Source organism: Tachysurus fulvidraco, chromosome 3 (genome assembly GCF_022655615.1).
Source record: "Tachysurus fulvidraco isolate hzauxx_2018 chromosome 3, HZAU_PFXX_2.0, whole genome shotgun sequence".
Classification (NCBI taxonomy): Eukaryota; Metazoa; Chordata; class Actinopteri; order Siluriformes; family Bagridae; genus Tachysurus; species Tachysurus fulvidraco.
In genome coordinates this window covers 16,420,124-16,442,263 of record NC_062520.1, presented here as the reverse complement: position 1 = coordinate 16,442,263, position 22,140 = coordinate 16,420,124, and the positions used below count along the sequence as shown (strand labels likewise).

Below are 22,140 nucleotides of genomic sequence, written 5' to 3'. Positions count from 1 at the left end.
AGGGGAAGAAAACAATCCTGCGATGGCCTCAAGTAATTTATTTGTATTTATTTTATTTTAACCCAGATATAAACATTTTAGCGTGACTAGTTCAAAGCAATCAGTGGCTTCGAACCATGCACAGATAATCAGATTTTACCATTTTACCTCGGTATGTTAATATGTTAATAATGTGGTAGCTTGAAAAGATTGAGCATGTCATTAGCTACCTTTTGTGTACTTTGATGTAGAATATGTTAATTTCCTTCTAAACCTTATCCTCCTGTAAACTTAATTACTGTATTCTGATTTCCAGGGGATACATACACATTGTTTAATAGAAGCATGTATTTTTGTTGGATCATCGTTAGGGAACACATGTACAATTAGGGGTTAAACGTCCAACTTATGCAGAATTACCAGATCAAATGTCAGGCATCAAGCACTGGATCAGACACATGCCAATATGTGATCTCTATTGGCTTGGTGTAAATATAGCAACCACCCATTCTGACCTTGAGTGAATATCACAGATATGCTTGATTATTATACAAATGTAAGCAGAGATCAACCTAAAATCTAATCATTGCTGAGCCAGATGAAGGAGTATGACCTGGTTTTGGAAGATGCCTCTGAATATTTCTGATTTCATGGGCTGGAACTTCTGTTGAATTGGAACAGATAGAGCTGGAATTGAATGTGAGTTAAATTCACAAGTGTGTGTAAGTGGCTGGTGACCAAAGCACAGTGACACACACAATGTGCTTTAGAACAGACTCACTCTTTCAAAGAGAAACGCACACACACACACACACACACACACACACACACACACACACACACACACACACACACACACACACACACACACACACACACACACACACACACACACGACTTCATCTTTCTCCGACCCCCTTTCCATTTCTCAACTGTCATTATGACATATGCTGAGCTCACCTGTACCCCAGTTCAGGTTCAAAGCCATGCTGAGTGGCTTTTGGATGCTGTGTTGCCATGGAGAGCCAGCAATAATTTCAGTAGCGTTGCCATAGTGAGCAGGTAATATCTAGAAAGTGGTGTCTCAATAGAGAGCAGAGAGAACATGATATTTGCTGTGGTATACAAAATCTAATTAGAAAAAAAAACCCTTTTTTTGCACATGGAATTTACTTTAAAAACTTTTCAAGTTTTCCTGAATTCCACTGATTCTATTTATTGATTTTGCTCTTGTGTAAACTAGAGATAAATGTGTAGAGCTCTTACCCTAGTAGTTATTTTTGGAAAACAAAAGAATGGAAAGATCACAAGTGTTTCCGATGATGTAAAGCAAAAGAGTTTGCTGTTTTTACTAGCAGCAATTTGTTCTTTAAAAAGGCAAACTATAAATTGCTGATGAATGAGGCATCTTTTTGATTAATTTATTTTACTTACCATGAAAAGTCATTATTTCATAAATCATTCATTCCATTCTTATGTATACTGTGGAAAGAGAATTACCTCTAACACTCAATATCATGTTGCTAACCTTAAAACAAACAATAGAAAACAGGACATCAATAACAGCAGCATTAATGCAGCTCAATGATGGCTGATTCCGACAGAATACAAATAGGTTTAAGGATACCAGTTTCCAGCACTGTCACTGTGTGTAGCTGACAGAAATGTAAGAGCAATTTTCTGTAGATGGTCTTATAAAAAGCACGGTAAGTCCCATTACATCCATGTTTTCCTTGAGAAGACACATACACTCACACACAGAGAGAGAGAGAGAGAGAGAGAGAGAGAGAGAGAGAGAGAGAGAGAGAGAGAGAAATTAAATAAAACTCTGAAAATAGTAAAATACATACTTCAATATTTCAATGATTTTTTTGCAAAAGATTCTTCAGGATTGTGTATACAATACGCAGTCGTTTTACAGATGAAAAAGTATACAACCAAATCAAAGTGATAATTTATAAGAAATATAAACATATGTTCGCACTACTTTATCTACTCCTTCTCTAGACATAAATCATTCTATTCATGAAATAAAATGACATCTAGCAAAATATTTGGCACCATTGATCCAATTTGCATTCTCAGTAACACAATCGTTGAGAAAATGACATATTAAAGGACTTTTAACAATGACTATGATAAACAAACCAGCATTACATAGCTACATGGAACAGATATTACAGATGTATGAAAGTCCTTGCTCTTATTGTTTCCAGCATTATTTGTAGTTCCCTTTTCCTTCTGTTTTATAATACATGAGCACACAGACATACAGACATACAGGCTTTCATGTTTAGCGTTTACAGAGGAATGACAGATTGAAGGAAAACTTGTGGCGGTTATGCTGTGGGGCATTTTGCCCACATGGTTAAGGTTCATGTCTCCCCGGTGACTGGAAATAGTGACTGCAAATATATACAAAGTATTAAGCCTAGTCACAATGATGGAACATTTCGATGCGGAAGGGAGTGCTTTCCTCCAGGATATGGCAGATTCTGGACTAAAGTGTTAGATTGTATTCTGCACCGCCATTCTTGAAACAACAAATATGTTCTTAAAGAATAGGGCTCATTCCTTTAGTGGAGTTCTGGAGACTTGGATAATTTATGCCACCCGAGCAATGCACACTGAAGATGTTCTGGCCACTCATGGTGGCCCAACAACTTATGTGACTCTTTATGCTGTTTTCCTTTAATCTGTCACCCATACATTTACATATATGCATACTCTGGTATACATCATTTCAAAAAACGAATATCATTTGACACACAACACTGGAAGTACAGACTGGCAAAAACCGACATACCACATTTTCAGCATTACATGTTGTTATATTTCCCTCTCTCAGGTTTACCTTCATCCCTTCTTTAGATTTGAGAATTTAAAATAACACCATGAAACCAAAAGGTCCGATTACCAAAGGAATGAGTGCAGAGGATATCCCTGAAATGAAATACACAAACCCTGGTGCAAGTGTGTGTCTATATAGCAAGCATCCCAGCCAAAAACAGCAGAGTAAGCATCATGCCATGGTGTAACCATAGCTTCCACAATGTAGTGCAACCAGCAGCCGGTCACGCAGGACGTCCTTGCTGGGGTATTCTGGGAGTTTCAGCATGTTTATACTGAAGGAGAGAGATAGACAGACGAGTCAGAATTATTCCCTCGTGGATTGCAGCAGAATAAGTCAAACAGCTGCATATGCTTAACTTCTACCCTTACACAAAACATGCCTTTTTTAAACTCCGGGTGTCATGCTTCGTTTTTGTTCAATGTCTTTCTGCCTTTCTGCCAGTATGTGTGATTATGACTCTGACATTTTCCATCATGCTGTGGAGCTTCTGCTTCAATCACTGCAGTTTGCTCACTTGGCACCACTATGAATGTTTCAAAAGATCCACACTGCCCTCTGCTGCCTCAAAATACTGAAAGGCAGCCAAGTGATGGCACGGTGACCAAATGGAAACCAGGACTATCTGTAACATGGTCAAGTAATGTATGTAATTTCCGCATTCAATAACACTATCCACATATTTAAATGGATATCTCCAGAGGTTATGGGTTGGGGTTTATAAATCTTCGGTTTATATAGTCAGAATTTCCTTTCTGTATTAACTAACTAATCCCATTTCATCTTAAAATGTTCCTGAAGACATCAATCGTCTCATATTAAAATAGAAATAAATGTAAAAAATGTGCATTTGCTCTGGTTGTTTGTACAGTGTTATACCTTATGTAGTGAGAAAACAGGGAATAGAAAGTCACTGAGGAATCCATATGTGTCCATTCTCTAACCACTTATCTTACACAGGGTGTCTGGTCCTATTACGACACAAGGTGGGGGACACCCTGGACTGGGTGCCAATCTGTCACAATTTATTATAAACACACTCAAACATCCAATCACACACTACAGATAATTTAGAGATGCCAGTAAGCATGGGGAGGAAACCAGAGTACCTGGCAAAAAACACCAAAGAACAGGGTGAACATGCAAACTCTGTGCACATTAGATAGAGTTGGGACTCAAACCCCCAACCTCAGAGGTGTGAAGCAAACATGCTATGAAGACTGCTCTACCATACAGTCTGTTATCAAAGCCATTTTAGCCATACAAGTTCTATAATTATATTTGACATTTCATAGCTTCATTCATCCACTCATATGAAATCAAGGCAAGAAAGGAAACACAATTTAATACCCACCAGGTACTAGAGGTAGGCAATAAGTTGGATGTGTAAGGTACAGCAGCGATGGTGAACTTCTGTAAGCCACTGCCACCCATAAGAAAAGCAAAACCACCATGTGGAACACGGGAACTAGACAGAGAAGGAAAAAAGAAACCGAAAAATGAGAAGAGCATCAAAAAGAAACAAGTACTGTGCACTCATTGTCATTGCTAGCTTCACTGAAAAACACTAACAATGCAATAAAGAATTGGTCTGGAATGCAGTCTCACCTCCCAGTGACAAACTGTAACATGAGTACCCTCTCCTCCTGAGTGAGACCCTCCACTACTTCCCAAAACCACTGAAAAACAAGAAAGAACACAAAAATATGATGCCTGCCTGGTCACATTGCAATGTTCTGTTGACTGACATTTGTGTTTTAAAAAAATGTACCCACAAAGGTATAACAGTGGTCTGCCATTCTGCATAAATGACAAAAGGTTATTTACCTAGAGATAGAAGGTTAGGAAGCCAATAGATATAAAACAATTTCCCCATAAAAAACAGACCCTAAAAGCTTTTCCCATATACATTTATATAAGATTTATATTGGGTTTGAAACCATAATAATAAAGATGCAGTGAGACTCCAGAAGTGTTTTTAGAAAATAAAATCTGTAATAAAAGTTTGTGCTAAGAGATTAGAGATGCCCTCTTCATCCTCTTCAAGAGTGTGATAATGTTGTTGATGTGGTGGCAGCTGCAAACCTGGATGACTGGCTCCTCGAGGTCATAGCCACTTGTATACTCTGTGTTTCTCTTCCAGTCCATCACATCAATCTCTGGCATGCCAGACAGCAGTAGCTCCTGCGCACACACAGACACACACTTATACTTAAGACTAGAAATACAGCGCAGAGTGTGTTTGAGCCCCATAACAACAAATCTAAGCAATAACTCATCCATCTCAGACTGACTCATAACACGGCTAAGGTAGTGCTCCCACAGTGTTTGACATTTCCCATGAACCCCTTTATAAAAGGACACGTGTGCGAAGTACTGCATTGGAGAAGAGCTGTGAAAAGTGCCTTTAATCACTGAACACACACTCCATGTGAAGAATATTGCAGGCCTGCTCAGTGTTCGATTACACAAGTGAGAGGCAGATAATAAGGACAGAGTGTGAGACAAAAAAGCACTTTGAAACATGGGCCCTCATTAAATAGTCCCTCTGAGGATTGTCAGTGGGCTAGTCGTGGCTGTGGGACCGACACATGGGCTTACAAATATATGCATGCTGGAGGCCCTCGGCACAGTAATTTCCCTGAGAGAGCATCAATCTGTGGGAAAATGGGGTGTCAGAGAGAGAGAGAGAGAGAGAGAGAGAGAGAGAGAGAGAGAGAGAGAGAGAGAGAGAGAGAGAGAGAGAGAGAGAGAGAGAGAGAGAGAAAGTGAGGGAGAGAGAAAGAGAGAGCGAGAGAGACCACCTGTGTGCCGAGACAGAAACCGAGAAATAACATGGAATGAGAGGAAGGACACTCAGTGTGGAGCCTGAGGCCTCAGTAAGGCCCCAAGGCAGGGACAACAAGAAAGAAAGAAATATTAAAGTGTGACAGCTACTCTTATCTTTTTTTGATAAATTATTTGTGTTATACATTAGAGACTAACATTACTCCAGGTGTGCTTGTTCTGTGCAAGAAGCAGAAATCATTTTATGCTCTTCTTCTATCTTTAAGACTTCCACTTTGAGGCACCACAGGCTGGATAGTTATCCTTGTCTTTAAATTCTAGGCCTCTTCGCTTCCTGTGAGGAGAACAGCAATTCAAATGATGTGTTCCCCTGACAGACTCCATCCTCTCTGATGAAAATGTGTATGCCTCGAGTTCATTTTTAAGAAAACAGGGCAGAGATCTGAAGGGAAATTGAGCCAAAGAAAGAAAAATCTGAATGAAAAAAGGAGCAGGATTTTATACTGCAATATTCTACAACTCATATTATTATTATTATTATTATTATTATTATTATTATTATTATTATAGAAGCACCTCTTACTTGAGAAAAATGTTCACAGGATAATCCCATTTAGTCATTTTAAATTTTACTTGCTAACTGATCATTCTTATCAGACTATTATCTTAATCCTGCACTCAGGATTTAATCAAAAGGTGTAAGCTTTTTAGTGCAGGCACAGAGATAAAGCAGGGCAGATAAAGAGCTGTCACTGTCCGTTATGGAAGCACTTTGCCACTCTCATATGAATGTACATGCAAGAGTCTCAATCGTTAAATCCATCTATTTCCCTCCACTCGGTTACCATTTCTTTATTAAAGCTGTCTAATGGACAGTTGACCTTGGGCTTAGAGTGTTATGTTGACCTGAGTAATAATGTCACCCTCACCATTTTACATGCACCAACATCAAAAATGAAAAGTGTGCAGAGTTCAAGGCAAGCCAAAAAAAAAAACCTGTATGTATCTTTTTAAATCTGTTTAGATGATCATAGTGAGTCTGATTAAGTGCTAGAATTCTTGAAGGTCATGTAGGACATTTACAATTCAAGGTCAACCTCCAAAAATAAATAAATACATGACATGGGATTGTGGAAGCTTGTGGGTTCATATCCAATAACCCTCAAGAACATGCATAATATCAAGTCTGATTACTGGACAGAATTTTAAAACTTTTTTCAAGATTTAAAAAAATAATAATAAATTCCAATTCTTGAACCAACCATCCTTACCATCATATTATCTATAACCATTCTTGTTTAGCCAATTACCCATCAGTCCCAAATTCTCTGTCTTTCCTGTTTTCCTGTTTGCCTGCTCTATTGTTCATACGCCTCATTCTTCATTAGTTCTCATCAGCTGTCATTTTTGTCACTGTCATTTCCGGCATTTTCACATTCATAACTAATGCACATCTTTAATTTCCCCTCTGTGTGCCCTGAGCGACAGGCCAATGAGGTTTAGAGATGCAACATTGACAAGGCATCAATATAATTTCTCTAAAAACCTACTGTGCCTAAAAACAGATTAGAACCAGTGCTCTCTAATACACATCTCATAATATTTAAACTGTATTCTTCCAGACTCCACTTTTCATTCACTCTAATTTAATCTATACTGACTGACTGTAATATAAACAGTTGCTTCCAGCATGAGTTTCCTAATATCACAATATTTGATTCTCAGTGTAGGCTCAGCCAGAGAAGAATTGATTCCTACATCTGAGGGCTTATTCGCTTTCTACAGTCATGTGAGAGATTTTCTCTGTAACTGCTGTCTTCTGCCCACAGGGGGTTTTCATGCCTAGGCCTCTGTAAAATTTTGTTAAAATTAAATAAAGTTAAACTGAACTGATCTATTGAGAATGATTGTGTGGGAGGGGTGTTGGGAGAGAAGTAGAAAAAGAAAGAATCAGAGAGAGAAAGAAGAACTTTTCTCTTATGTAGAAATACAGTATATCATCCAAAATGAGCTGGATAAAGCAAAAAAAAAGGACGCTACTCACCAGTTCATACTCATCAAAGAGCTGAATGAGTGAGGGTGGAATAAAGGTGTGGAAGCCCTGCAGGAAAGCATTGATTTGAGGCTGAATGGCTCGAGTCATCCTCAACTCTGTTACAAGCTGCACATATTCAGCCTGACACAGAGAGAGAGAGAGAGAGAGAGAGAGAGAGAGAGAGAGAGAGAGAGAGAGAGAGAGAGAGAGAGAGAGAGAGAGAGAGAGAGCAGAGACAAAGCCTTATATCACCTTCAAAGAAAAAACTCTAACCATGGAACTACAATATGAGAACATTTTTATCTTGTTTATACCCGAATTTATGTCTTCACCTTGTTATCTTGAGTGACCTGAATCCCACTTCCACCTGGTTTGAGTGGAACTTCTTCCATGGCTCCAAACACATCAGTCTCCACAGAAAAGGTGAGCTCCAGGCCCAGGTCACTGATGTCATTGTCCAGAATCCACTGCAGGTTCTTGGCATATTCAGGATCAATCGAAGACACATCCTGATAATTCACTGGGATACCTGGACAAATGAACACACAAGTACATCACTCTGTGCAAACGTGAACAATCTCGTACATCACATGTACATTTTGTAGATATTAATATCAAATGTGCCTGTTTGTGTATTACCCAGTATGTGCTTATAGAAGGAGCGGGTGAAGTATATATTCACCAGCTGTCGATGGTACAGGGCCAGGCTGAGGATTTGACCTGCAAACCGAAAGTAGTTCAGATGGTCTGGGTTGACAGAGGAGTTACTGTTGGGCTGAAATGTAGTACCTGCAAAAGACACACGCAGTTCAAGCAAAGAAAGGATTGTACTTAGTCAGCAGTGTTTCTCCGATGATTATTGACAAAGCCTCTGATGTGTAACACAATCAATATCTAATAATTAAATACAGTCAATCAAGGTAAAAGAGACAAAGTGAGTCAAAGTCAATGATACTTAACCACATATACTCTGAAAATACACAAATATATCATGATATACAAGAGCTGCATGAAACACACAAATGAGGAAACTCACATAGAAGAAACTGAAGAGCCTGAAGTAAATCTCAACAAAGGCGCATATTAATTGTCAGCATATTGCAGAGTTACAGTTAGAATATTGCTTACCATCTGCTGATTGTGTGAACAGTGCGTAGTCTGGATTGATGATCTCATTAGAGAGAATGTCAAACCACTCTCTCACCACCCCCTGACCCTGAGAGAGAGACAGAGAGAGACAATGTGAGTACCATCTGCCAATGTCACCAGCATAAGATCTGTTTCCCAAGACTGCAGCACATCTTGCACAGCAAGTCCAGCTTAGAGAGCACTGCATTGTGTACTGAAGCCAGAGCAGCTGAAAATAGCTGAGAACATAAGAAATCTGCTTAGTGATGACACAGAAGAGATATTTTGAAACTGACCATTCCCTCTTCACCATGAAAGCGCACGGCGATGCCTTGCTTGAGCTTCTCATTGGTGAACTTGGACACGACCTCACAGCTGCTGCGGAATATGGACTCTAAGTAAAGAAGACAATGTGCCATGGTTATGATCTAAATCTAGACAGTGAGTACCTAAATAAAGGTAGAAACCTTCTAGCATTCAGGACGGGAATTCAAGTACCTCTGTGAATCAGTAAAATGTCATTCTCATTGACGGGCCGATGGACCATATCTGAGTCTGGCTGTCCAGCCAGGAGATGCTCATAAAACCACTCACACCTGTCCTTAAATGGCTGTGGGGAAAAAGGGTAATATAAACTTTGTCATATTGATTAGACACTCACGTCTTATACTTTGCCCAAAGAGCATTCATCTGGCCTATTAATCACCCATTCGTTACACTATAAACTACAGACCTTGCCTTAGTAAGTGGAGATAATGGGGAAAAAAAGAACACTTCAGCTATACAGAGAGGAGAGATTGCAATCCATTTGCATAATATTTAAATGACTTTATTCATGATGCAAGGAGGGGGAAGTCTGCAAGACGTACAAATTAATAAGATTGAAAGGAGCTCTTTCCTCCAGGGGCACCTGGAGCATGCGAAGAGGAAAATCAAGAGATGAAATCGGATTCGGCAAGTTAAAGTCTGTAATTAAAATGGCACCGCAGTCCCCAGTGGACCATAATCTGGAGGTAACGAGGCTGAGCATGCAGTAGCTCCAATATGAATACCAAAAACTTTGTGAACACGACATAGTAAAGCAGCAGTTAAAATTTATGAAACCATATAACGAACCTTAAGACAAGCCCTATCTGCTGCATAATAACACAGCTAAATGATCCTAGCTGAGTGAGACAGGTGTTTGAAAGTCTATCAACCCAAGTCCCAAGAGTTCTACAGCACAAAAGGTCACTTTTGTGAAATCAAACAAAAGGACTATGTTGGAAGCATTGCTTTAACATGTGCATCAGACCTCATACCTGGCCTTTGATTATGTGCATGAAGCGAGACATGAGCTCTGGACATTCCAGCAGGAAATGGAAGTGATTAAATATAATCTTTGGATTCCTGTGGGAGAAAAAAAATGGGCAATCTCAATCTCAATTTTAAACTCAGTTTGAAAAGATATTGTCAAGAACAAGGAGACACTGTTACAGAGGTGATCGTCCCTTACCTGGTTACAAAACACTTAAGTACTTCATCATGTTTGCAAACAAACTCGATGAAACGCGGAGAAGTCATGCTGGGCAAGACAAGAGAGAGATGGATAATAGATTGTCTGAAAGAATAAAGCTGCAGAAACAAAGTGCTAAGAAAAGCAGCCTGTATTAGGACTTTAATTACACAGATTGCAAACTTATTACAGCCATTGAGCCATTAGCAAACACAATATAGCTGAATTATTTAAAGGGTGATTTCCAGAATCATCACTCCAGTCTCTAATGACAAAGGCAGTCCAAAATATACAATAAGACAAGAGACATCTCACTAGAACCTGCCAAGAGATCATCAATTCAGAGGTAATTAAAAACCTATTTAATTTCCTAATTACATGCAGTTAGAAAAGCTTCAGGGGTAACAGAAGTGTGAAGCGGCATTATTTTCTTGTTTATTTCAGTGACTGCTATACAAAGATGAGCTCTGATTAAAATAATTATATTGCTGAAGAGAAGAAATCAGTTGAAGAAGATTTAATATTACTATTTGCATTTTTCTTCTGAGCCACTGTTATGGTTTAATATTTTCAATTGCTCTATCATGGCTTTCCACCTTGCAGGGTTTCTAGTGTATAGAGTAATGACTGTGAAGCTAGTTGAAGCCTGATTTTCAAAATATAATATTGACATTAGTAAATTAGTTATAAATAATTAGTGTTATCATCTTTGTGGCAATTATGCATTGAAAACTACTGCAGTATGTTTGACCAGAACTCCTGGGATCAGCGCTCTGCATAATTAAATGCACCCTTAAAAATGAGCAAATATTAGAATATCAAATAAATTACAAATGGGTTTAATTTTCGACATATGTTTAATCTGTATGGTTTTATTCTAACTAATTTAGATTCTAAATTAATTCTAAATATTTTTAAAATATAAATAAAACAAAACAGTGCAATTTCTTCTAATTGACAAAAATTGCAGTTTAAGAGTTACTGCCATATAACTAGTACTACAAGGTGAGGCTCTCTTGGAGAGAATAACACCAATAACATTCACAGACATTAAAGGTGAAAGTCTAGTCACATTTTTATTCTTAGGTTTGAGCCTTAGTCAATTAAATATCAATGTTTTTTGGAGCATGACAATAAAACTGCAACAATTTTAGAGATTATTTAAGGGCATGATAAAAAAAAGGTTACTGAATGGGTTCAAAATGTCCATATGTCCAAAATAAAGGTTATTAGTATAATTTGTAAAGGTCAGATCCACCTTCAAAAGAAAGGCACTTCATTGTCTTAACAAAACAGCGAATATTTCATTACTTATTATCATCATCATCCTAATCATCTGCATATAAATATCTTTGTTCTTTGAGAGGCATTGTGACACCTTTTGGAATCTTCAGTGCAGTAATGCTTTGCACGCTATCTAGAGCAAGTCGTCTGATAGAAAAGATACATTAACGACGACGTGATTAAAAATGAGGCTGGGGAAATGATAACCTTTATATGCAGATAAGATATTTATTGTTATAAATATGTACAATGTATTAATTGCAGCTCTTCATAATTAGCATATCTCAGTAGGCAACGTTGTGACATCTGCAAAATTGATTTTGCCACAGTTGGTTCAAAACATAGTGAATAATTAAACTAAAAAGAAACTTAAACAATAAACAGTTATTAAGGGGAGGAAAATTATATGCAAATGTATAGCAACATGTTTGGCAACAAATAATGTATTATTTGTATAAGCTCCTATTCATTTTGTTATAAGACTTTACAAAAGGTAACAATCTTACTTTGATTAAACTCAATAAGCTTTAATAATGCATGAAATCTCCACACTAGTTTATTTGCTTTATCTCGGATAAAATAATGAAATTTATTCCTAGTAGCTCATGCAGTGGCCCCAGTGGCATGAGGTGTTGCGTGTGTAGTACTATACGTGTAGCTTTGACACCAGAGACCCGGGTTCATTACTACCTTCTGACAAAATTGTTTGTTTGTTTTTTTTTTACACTTTTTCCATCACATCATTTCAGTGATGAGGAATTTGTTTTCAATAAAGTTAATTTAAAACTTAAAATTAAGTTTTATTCATAAAGTTTATGTTTAGGGTTAGGTCATAGGGTAGGTGTAGGGCTTTATTATCTCAATAAGTTATCATACTTTTGATATTTCTTTTATAAATATAATGCTTTACACTCTGTTATCATTGCATAATGTTTAATGCACAACAACACTGATGTGCAAATAGTATCTGCCACTATTTACCAATAGCACATAGTACTATTTACACTTAATATTACCAATAAATGCTATAAACCATTGAACATTAATAAATAAGGATTAATAAAGCTAACAAATGGTAAACTGTAAGCAGGGCTTGATACTGTAGCTAGTGGCTTTCCAAAATGATAAGACTAACTAATCGTACTCAACGATCTCCGAGCGAGCCACGAACCAACGCGACCAACACAGGTACGGAGATTGAGCCTTAATGATGACCCTAAGCATCTGTTGTTAGAAAATATCTTGAAGCACAACACATGTATTTAAGGATTGCGTTATGTTTCCTGTGAAGCTGCCCGAAAAGACGTGCATTCTTAATAGTTGCATATGTATATCAGAGAAGTTATATTACAGCAGTTAAATTAATATCAAGAATTCATTTGTAAAGGTAAGAAGTTATTCTTACCCTTGGGGCATCTGGCAGGAGCAGCACATATAGAAGGCCTGGATTACTGCACTCAGCCGGTTGGCAGTCATGGAGATCACGTCCTGTCCATCTACATAAGCCTTAGGTGTCTTCATTACCACCTCAGGATCCAGCGAGGAGGGCAGAAGGTCAGGGACATCGACAGCAACAGAGGGACTTGCCTCCCGCTGCTTCATTAGAAGCGAGGCAATGTCACTTCCTGGAGAAGACGAGGCGGTGTCTCCACACTTTTTATCCAGTTCTGTGGAGATGAGCACCAGCCATTCATCCAGAGAGTGCCACAGCAACTCCAGAGGCTGAGGATAAGCATCCACACATCAGAATAATGGCAAAACCTTCTCATACATTACTTACACATCAACATTAATTTGTTTTTCTATAAACTATATAAGACATTTTGGGTTGAGTTGAAATAATGAAAATGAGACGATAGATCAGAATTTCAGTGCACTGTAAGAAGCTGTGGAAAAGCATCACCAAAAAAGGGTTCAAAAGTTTATCAGGTGATGTCAGGGATGTATAGGAACTTATAATTTATACAAAGTCTATAAGTTCCTATACTTTAGCTCAACTAAAGTTGGCTGTTCTTCAAAGAAAGATGCAATGCTCTAACTCTTACACATGTAGATGTAAATTCTCATCTATCTTGTCATATACATCTTTGCATCTCAAACTCAAATATCTTCAATATCTTAAAAGTATTGTTCTTGCTGTCATACACTTTCAGGGGTGGCATTAATATTAACAGTGCCTCTTGAAAATATGATTAAATTATGTCAATTTTTACAAAACTGAAGAAAAAAAAACACTACATATTAAATCGTACTTAAAAAATAAAGGGCATTTCCTTTAATGAAAGACACACCACAATAACCAAGCACTGGGATTATTAATTATAAAAATTAGACAACTCAAGATAGAGAGTTTTAAAAGCATGATAAAACACGCACACATTATGCTTTCATTAAATTTATCTAGTATCTGGTGGCTGCATTCGAATTGTGTGCAGAATTAACTGATGCACACATTCAAAAATAAAATCAAACTGGTCACGCACAAGTATATTCCAAATAATGATGGTAGAAGCAATATTGTTCAATTAAACTAAAATAATTAACACGATGCAACAATATGTTGCAATATGACGCTATATACTAAACTCCTAGTAGATGTTTATTTTAATGCTTGTTGTCTTCTCATTCATCTGTCAATTTTAACCTTTTTTTATTTTTTCATTTTAAAAATTCATTTTATGTTGCGTTGTGTTACAACAAATTTTTGACAGCAAAAAAAAAAGCAATATGCCACTTTAGTTTGCATTCCTACCCCAAATCTTTAAAAGCTTAAAGGCAAATACACCATTGAAACTGCCAGTCTCTAGCACCTCTAATCAAGAAAAATATGCCATCTTCAGCAGCATGAGCTACATACAGGTAATTTTAATAATATGAATGTGTCATATTAAAAATGATGCCTCATCTACCATAAGAAAGTGATAAAAAACTTACAAATAAATAAATAAATAAATAAATAAATAAATAAATAAATAAATATAGCTGCTTGTCATCTTTGACAGATATGATACTTCCATAATGTTTTTATTATTTAGTCTGTTTGCAATTTTCTTGCCTTAGAACAGATCATTTTTCTGTTTTACATCAGCATGTGTTTCACTCATCTGGTCAAGAAATCAGACTGCAGCACCTGAAGGTAAACATCTGAAGATATATGAAGGGCTGAGAATGTCAGCGATGAGTTAATCATCACAAGCCCCCACAATGTTTATTAAGTGGGCTAAAATATATTATTGAGCTATTTGGAGAGGAGAACTGCAAGTTCTCCATATATTGTATACAAATATTCCAAACTGCGGCTTATAGCTTTAGTATGACATTAGGTACTTCATATTAGATTGCAAACATAATCGTGGGTAAAGGAGGTATACTGTATCTAACTAGGAACATGTCAAATCATCCAAACAAACTCAAGCAGCAAGCACCCTCTTCAGGACACATCAGTCCAGTGCATCTTTTACAAGGGACTGAATTAATTAGACTGTAGAACACAGCACACACTGACCTTGAAGACCTGACTGCGTGGGGTTTTGTTCCCATTGTATGCCATGTCAACGCCAGTGTTAGGGGACGAGGGACCCAGGCGGAAAACGTGGCAGAAGATACGCACTATTCTGAGCAGACTCTTCATCTGGGCCTCATAACTACTAGACAAACTAAGAAGGCAAAAAGAATAGGATTACACAGAAGCAAAATGTCATATTAGAGGAGCTTATGTAGCAGAGAGCGTAGTGAATTATCTCCACAATGGGATGACGTCTACAGTACCTGAGCAGCTTGTGTCCATTGGTGGTGGCTACCTCAGCCAGGCTGGTAAGGATTCTCTGATAATTGGAGTCATTCTGCTGAGATACATGCTCAAGAACCTGCCTGAGCTAAAGCAATGTATGGAAACAAACACAAACGTTAAATATAGACACCTATAGATAGTACTTATTGTGACAAAAAAGGCGCACATTCATGAGATCTCACCATGTTCTCTTTTAAGTCCTCATTCTGTGTCATCTGAATTAGTGTCTGAAACAGCCTTCCATGATGCTGTATAAGAATCTCACATGTTTCACCATAACCACCCTTAAAAATGGAGAAAAAAATGTATAAAAGTTAATAAAAACAATATCTGTACCTGAATGTAGACTACACATCTGATTACACTTACTACAGTGAGCCAGACGCAGGCCCGCCAGCACCATGGTTGTTATCTGTACTCGAAACATTACTTACCTGCACACATAGGTCAAGCGGGGTGACTCCATTCTTGTCTGGCAAGTACTTGGCACCCCTGAGGAGCAGAATTTGTGCTGTGTCCCGCTGGCCATGGCTGTGGGAGTGACAGAGTGAGCACAAGCATATCATTTCATCTGGGCATCACCAGCATACAACTATAGCAATACTGCCAAGGTCACAATCTCACCTCAAGTGAAAAGAGTAGACACTGGAGGATACTGTTGTTTAATTAAACCTTATTGCTTTTCCCTTTTCTTAAATCTCCCCATATGTCAGTAAACCAACATTGTCAGCCTCATATAGCAGATGGAATTTGCCTTTGCAGATTTTCAAGAATATTCACTCGAGGGTTTCCAGGTGGCTCAATATGCTTCAGATAATAAACACTTGACTTAATATATATAACTGTAGGTGGCTGACCAAATTAGTAAATCCCTGGGTGTCACCCTTTTGTCCAGAGGTATTTGCCTGTAGACCCCAACACCACAGGTGACGTGTGGTATAGCTTCTCACCAAACAAACGAATGCATGACTCAATCAGCAATAATCAGGTGATTGAAACATGGCTGGAAAAACAAAAAGACTTCTGACCCAACATGTTACAAAGTCTTTTGGTTTTGTGCTGACTTCCTTTGCTTATTGGCACATTGTAGTCTCCTATATTTTACTACACGGTGCAATGCCTGCCACATACTGTATATTCAATTAACACAACACTTCATGACAAACACTTTTATTCTTTTATTCACTAACAAAGACCATGCCTCAAATGGTAGAAAGATACAGTACAGAATGTGCTTGACACTGTGGCACCTGGATTTCTGTAGAGTATTAATATCCCAGTTGCCATCACCTAACACAACACAGCTGGTAAGTTAAACACACACATATCTTGATTGACAGTATCTGATATTAAAGAAAAAGCAGACAATAAAGCTTTCAGCGCTTTGTCAATAGACAGTTACTTAATAATATGTGTGAATTATTTATTAGAAAAGGTGCTTGGCTTGAATGCATGCATAAGCAAGTCCAAGTAGACAGCCATTGACTGCCATTTGTAATTGAAATGGGAGAATAGAGGAGCATTGTTGCTTGGCAACCCACTCATCCAAGTGTATCAAGCATGATGCACAAGAGAAAAAAGAAAATTGGACATCTTCTCAGTCACTACATTCTTATCAAACGGCAGTCTCATTAGTCTACCACAAGACAGAAACGCATACATTTCCTTGTTATTCTTAATTCTTAAACACACAGTTGGAAAAGGCAGCAGTGGTTAGAAAAAGAACAGTAAAAGTCAGAAAGGTGCTTGGGACCTTCAAACTTTGTGTGTCATTTTAAAGCTTGCCCCACAGCAAGTGCATTACTGTTTTTAAAAGTGAGCGATAATATTTCTAGTGACCTGCAAGCAAAGTAGAGAGGGGTTGCTCCAGAGACGTTGGGCCTATTGATGTCGGCTCCACTGTCCAGAAGGCAAAGCACTGTCTGAATAAAACAGCATAAACAAACAATATCAGCATTGATCATTGCTAGAATGCAAAGCATGTCTGATGTGGTGATTGAGAAAATAAGGACATTTTTATTTTACATCTAAATTCTACAACTAAATAAGTTGAACATACCCAATCCTCTATGCCCCCACCCCCTTCACCCTGTTAAGCAGTATTATATGGCTCTGTATACTAGATCCTGAAAGTCTCATATTTTATAAGGCAATATCACATTTTATATGATCCATACTAAGAAATGTCTCAAATAAAAACGTATGCATGATATTTACAAATGACATTAGTGTAATAACAACCTGTACACAGAGTGATATACTTACATACATTATTCCATGGTTATTAATAGTAAAGCAGAAATAATGATCCAGTAAAGAGTAACAGTATTGAGGTTATATAGGTCTGAAATGCTGGATTTGTGTTAGATTGGAGTTGACACATTTTGGATGGATTTTCTTACATGTATTATGTTAACTGAGAAAATATTTTGCAAGTGAACATGTCTTAAGGCAAGCTGTCATCATGCCTCTGATGAGATTCACATACTAATTAGCAACAAAATCGTACAAAAATACGGCTCAGTTACTGCAGAGCCAAGGTCTGGATATTATGCTTTTCCAGTCGATACCAGTGCTCGGGTATGTGTATCATATTTAAACACCATCGGGGTGCTTCAGTTCAGTTCTTATCAGATTCAGTTTTTCCAATCAGGATATAAGGGTTACATCTCTCAGGCACACAGACATTTCACACACCTGAACACTCTTGCTAATTCCAAGGGTCCATTTTATACATCCATTTTCTGAACCGCTTATTGAACACAAGATCACAGGGAGCCTGGAGCCTATCCCAGAGGATTCCAGGTGGGAGACACCACAGATGGGGCACACACACACCCACACTCCTCAGAAACTATGGACAATTTAGAGATGCTAATCAGAATATCACACCTCCTTAAACTGGGGGTGGAAGCCAGAGTAATCAAAGCCCTGAACCACGAGAAGAATTCAGGGCAGAGGAGTGAACCAAACTGCTAACCCCAGAGATGCGAGGCAAATGTGATAACTAGTATGCCACAATACCCCTAATTACTTAGAGTAGCAAATTTTCCTTGTAGTACTTTTTAGGGAGATGGTATGTAACCATAGGAACTCCACATGAACACATGAGAACAAGCAAAACTCCACAGTAATAAAGATTAGAATCAAAGGGATGCAAAAGCAACACAATATTTTCAGCATGCATGCCACCCCAAACTCTTTTTTTTTAAATAAGTATACACAAGTATACATTGTAGCCCAGTTAAAATATTCTATAATTGTGAATTAATGTGGATGCATAAAGAAGACAAAAGATGTGTCAAAGAAATACATGCCAATGTGGGTCTAAATACTGATCAGAAAGCAGATCAATCATCAAAAATATGGTCAGAGTTTAACAATAATTTTTCTGTTCTAGTGTTCTAGTACTTCTTAACTAATGTATTAGTACTTCATTTGATGTAAAATGAAAAGATCCTTACTAGACTCACAACATTCTCACACATTTAAATAATTACATATTGTCTTACAGTTTTGTGTCCATTCTGGCAGGCCACATGTAAGGCTGTCTGACCCATTGCGTCCTCCACATCCACATTGGATACATGCTGCACCAAGTCATGAAGCAGTTCCGTTCTCCCATTAACCGCCAGCCAATGAATCTGTAGACACATAAATAGAAGGGTAGTGCATGAAACAGAAAAGATGAATTCATAAAACAGCACAACAGCCTCCAGAGTATATACCTAATGTCAGCTCTTAACAATTGTAACAGCTAATTATAGCAGTGAAAATCATTATGAACAACATATACTTACAGCTGTTAGGCCTTCGTTGTTACAGATGTTGACATCTGCATTATACTCCAACAGTCTACCCATGCACTTCTTCTGCCTGTTAAAGTAGGTATGCATATAATTTACATAATATCTACAAACAATACAGGAATTAAGGCAGATGCCAAAAAAAAAACATATTTCCCTCTAAGCATATGTTCATTTAGGTGAAGGAACTCAAACTGTGGAAAATAATGACATTTACAGTTACATTTATTTGTTTAGCTTGTGGTTAAATCCAAAGCGACTTACAAATAGGGAAATACAAGCACATGAATATATCAAACAGGGGACAATACAAGTAGTGCTACCAGATACAAGAGTTTTAACCATGTCTAGAGGAGCAAAAAGTACAAAGATTAGAAGTTAAACAGAGGTCAAAAGTGGAAGTGCTGGGGTTTAAACCCCAAACCTTATGATTACGAAACCTGAGAGGTAACCAATGAACCATCCCACCTAAATAATACTGGAGATCCACTGACTTAATGATTTTCCATTTTTCACTGTTTCCTAAATAACTAATCATGTCTCCATAAGCTAGATCAGATAAATCCTGAATACAATGCAGCAAAGCAAGCCTAAGGAGTGTTCTGGGGCCAGGAGATGGCAGTAGTGTATCAGTTTCAAAAGAAATACTCTACCCATTTCTTGCTGCCAAATGGAGTGGTGTACATCCCGAGATGTCCTGGTAGTTTGGGTTTGCTCCTCGCTTCAGTAACAGGACTAAACATTCCACTGACCCACAGCTTAAAGCAGATACAAAGAGAAAAGATCTGCTGTAAAACCAGATGCACTCTATGCAAAACAAGCTGACTCATACAATATATTCAGCTATTTGTTTGTGAATTTATGAACAGCATTTTTAAGTCAGAGCACTGAACAAATAAAAGATATGGTGATGCACGAAACTAGAGGCAAGCTATGTTACTTGAACCGAAGAGTAAAACACAGCCAATTAGACACTCAAACGTTAACATACTTGGCAGCTATATGAAGAAGGCTTCTCTTCACTCGTCCAAATGCGTAGTTGACATCAAACTTAGAGTTCAAGAGCAATTCTGAGACTGATCTTCAATTGTGGAGAAAAAAAAGAACACTTTAAGTACCAGCATATTCAACATATCATACTAAATTTACTATTTTATTTTGATCCTTTACCTGTGTTGATCAGCCATCACCATAGGCATGAGTGTGTAGACAGCTGTCTCATTGTCTGTACAGGATGCAAGAACAATAACTTAATGTAGCTTAGTTTTCCCATAACAATAACAGGGTTTACTTTCCTTTCACTGCACAAAGTTGAACTCTGCTTTTGAATGAGGTGTGGACTAAACAAATTCAAGTAAAGAGGGTGACGTGATGTACAATAAGTGGCCACTAGATATAGCTACCTACATTTTAGGCTTAAAGCAGCATTTAGGTACACAATTAATGACTATAACCCTTCTGACTCTATGTACAATTTATCCCCCATGCCAGTGTACAAGTATATCAAGTGCAGCAGTTTTACTGGGATTTACTTCGAACACCTCGGTATCACAACCGAGTTAAGATAACAAAAAATCTTTAGTCCACAGTGGTCCTGTAGTACATTATAAAGGACTATATTGTCTAACTTCAGACCTACAAGGTGGAATAACAATAATATATAGTAAAGTGGCTCTTCGGACATACCTGAACCATCCTGATGCCATACTTTGGGATGGACTTGGAAACCAAATCACTTCAAAACCAGTCACAGCTGTTTCACATTGAAATTCTAAAGATATGTGAGTTTACTGTAGATGGTACCACTTAGAAATCATACAGATGGCTTTGGACTACAATTCCTATGATAGCTTTAGGACTGCAATTGCCCAGTTTTGCAGTCATGGAAGATAAATCCAAAATGTATATCCTAAATTTATATATTTATATCCAACTTTGTGACCAAGATTAATATATATTAGCACAAAACACCCCAAAATATGTATGATCTCAGTGTTATTCCTATGGTGCAACACCTGTGTAGATGTACTGGTTATAATAAGCTGACGCTAGATTTGAATGTGAGCTTCAAGCCCAGTGTTCCTGGGACAAGTTCAGGATCAATCCAGACCATGATCAGTATCATGTATCCTTAACTTTTGCTTAAATCAAGAATTAAGGCCTTACTGAGAAGAGGAATTATTCACAGCGGTGTCAGGTCAGAAACCGTGACTTTTGTGATACTCGTGTGAAAACTGAAATCACAGCATTCATTAAAATGGTGCTAAGTAGTGGTAAATGTCTGAGCGTTACCTTCAGGGAGCTCCACTGTCCTGGCGCGGCGTAAAGAACGCGTCAGCCGGTTCAGCTGTACGTTTAACTGCTCCATCGCCCTTTCCATCATACGGGAAAACAATACCTAGATGAAGCGTATAACTAAGGATCTCCTTAACTACATTTAAACAGCCAAATATATTAGGTTATCCATTTCGTCAAGGGGCTTGGCAATTGACAGCTCAATCCAACATTAAGAGACATGACGCCTCTGATCCATCTGACATTATTTCCTTGTGTTGCACTCGCTTCCTGTTTTCGTTACCTCCTGCTCACGGTGCATACTGGGTAATGTAGTTGTACACTTTCCCCTTAAAAATTCCTGAGCGTATATTTAGGGTGATCCTTGATAACCTGAATATGTCTGCCATGTTTATCTCTTCACTCATTGCGGACATTAATATAATGTTCTAGACCTCTAAAAAAATAAATAAAAACACCAGACATCTGGGTTTTACTTTACAAATCATATACATTTCTGTCATTTAGCAGACATCCAGAGTGACTTACAATTTATACAACTGAGCAATAAGGGCCTTGCTCAGGGGCCCAGCAATGGCAGCTTGGCAGACCTGGGATTCAAACTAAAACCTTCTGATCAGTAGTCCAACACCTTAACCATTAGACGTCCCCACCTTAACCACTTAACCACGTCCACTCAGATCATCCCTC

The 22,140-nt window shown here is 37.9% G+C and overlaps 1 protein-coding gene across 1 annotated transcript; it reads right to left on the bottom strand.

Moving 5' to 3' along the window:
* Positions 1-1,368: 1,368 nt before the first annotated feature.
* Positions 1,369-21,724, bottom strand: hace1 (HECT domain and ankyrin repeat containing E3 ubiquitin protein ligase 1). Its single transcript, XM_027149712.2, has 24 exons — positions 21,448-21,724; positions 20,326-20,380; positions 20,147-20,236; positions 19,809-19,913; positions 19,150-19,225; positions 18,862-18,993; positions 17,189-17,271; positions 15,784-15,880; positions 15,532-15,633; positions 15,328-15,434; positions 15,065-15,215; positions 12,965-13,281; positions 10,276-10,344; positions 10,082-10,169; positions 9,279-9,390; positions 9,077-9,174; positions 8,781-8,868; positions 8,292-8,441; positions 7,985-8,181; positions 7,662-7,793; positions 4,916-5,014; positions 4,439-4,509; positions 4,185-4,298; positions 1,369-3,104 (listed from the first exon to the last, which is right to left on the bottom strand). The coding sequence occupies exons 1-24, from the start codon at positions 21,536-21,538 to the stop codon at positions 3,002-3,004; spliced, it is 2,727 nt and encodes a 908-aa protein (XP_027005513.1). The 5' UTR covers positions 21,539-21,724; the 3' UTR covers positions 1,369-3,001.
* Between the last annotated feature and the right edge of the window lie 416 nt (positions 21,725-22,140).

Coding starts and splice junctions, on each gene's coding strand:
- hace1 (XM_027149712.2), bottom strand. CDS start 21,538: ATGATGGAAAGGGCGATGGAGCAGTTAAACGTACAGCTGAACCGGCTG. Junction 15,435..15,531: donor AGGACTTAAAAGAGAACATG/GTGAGATCTCAT, acceptor ACATTGCTTTAG/CTCAGGCAGGTTCTTGAGCA. Junction 9,175..9,278: donor CATTTTACTGATTCACAGAG/GTACTTGAATTC, acceptor TTCTTTACTTAG/AGTCCATATTCCGCAGCAGC.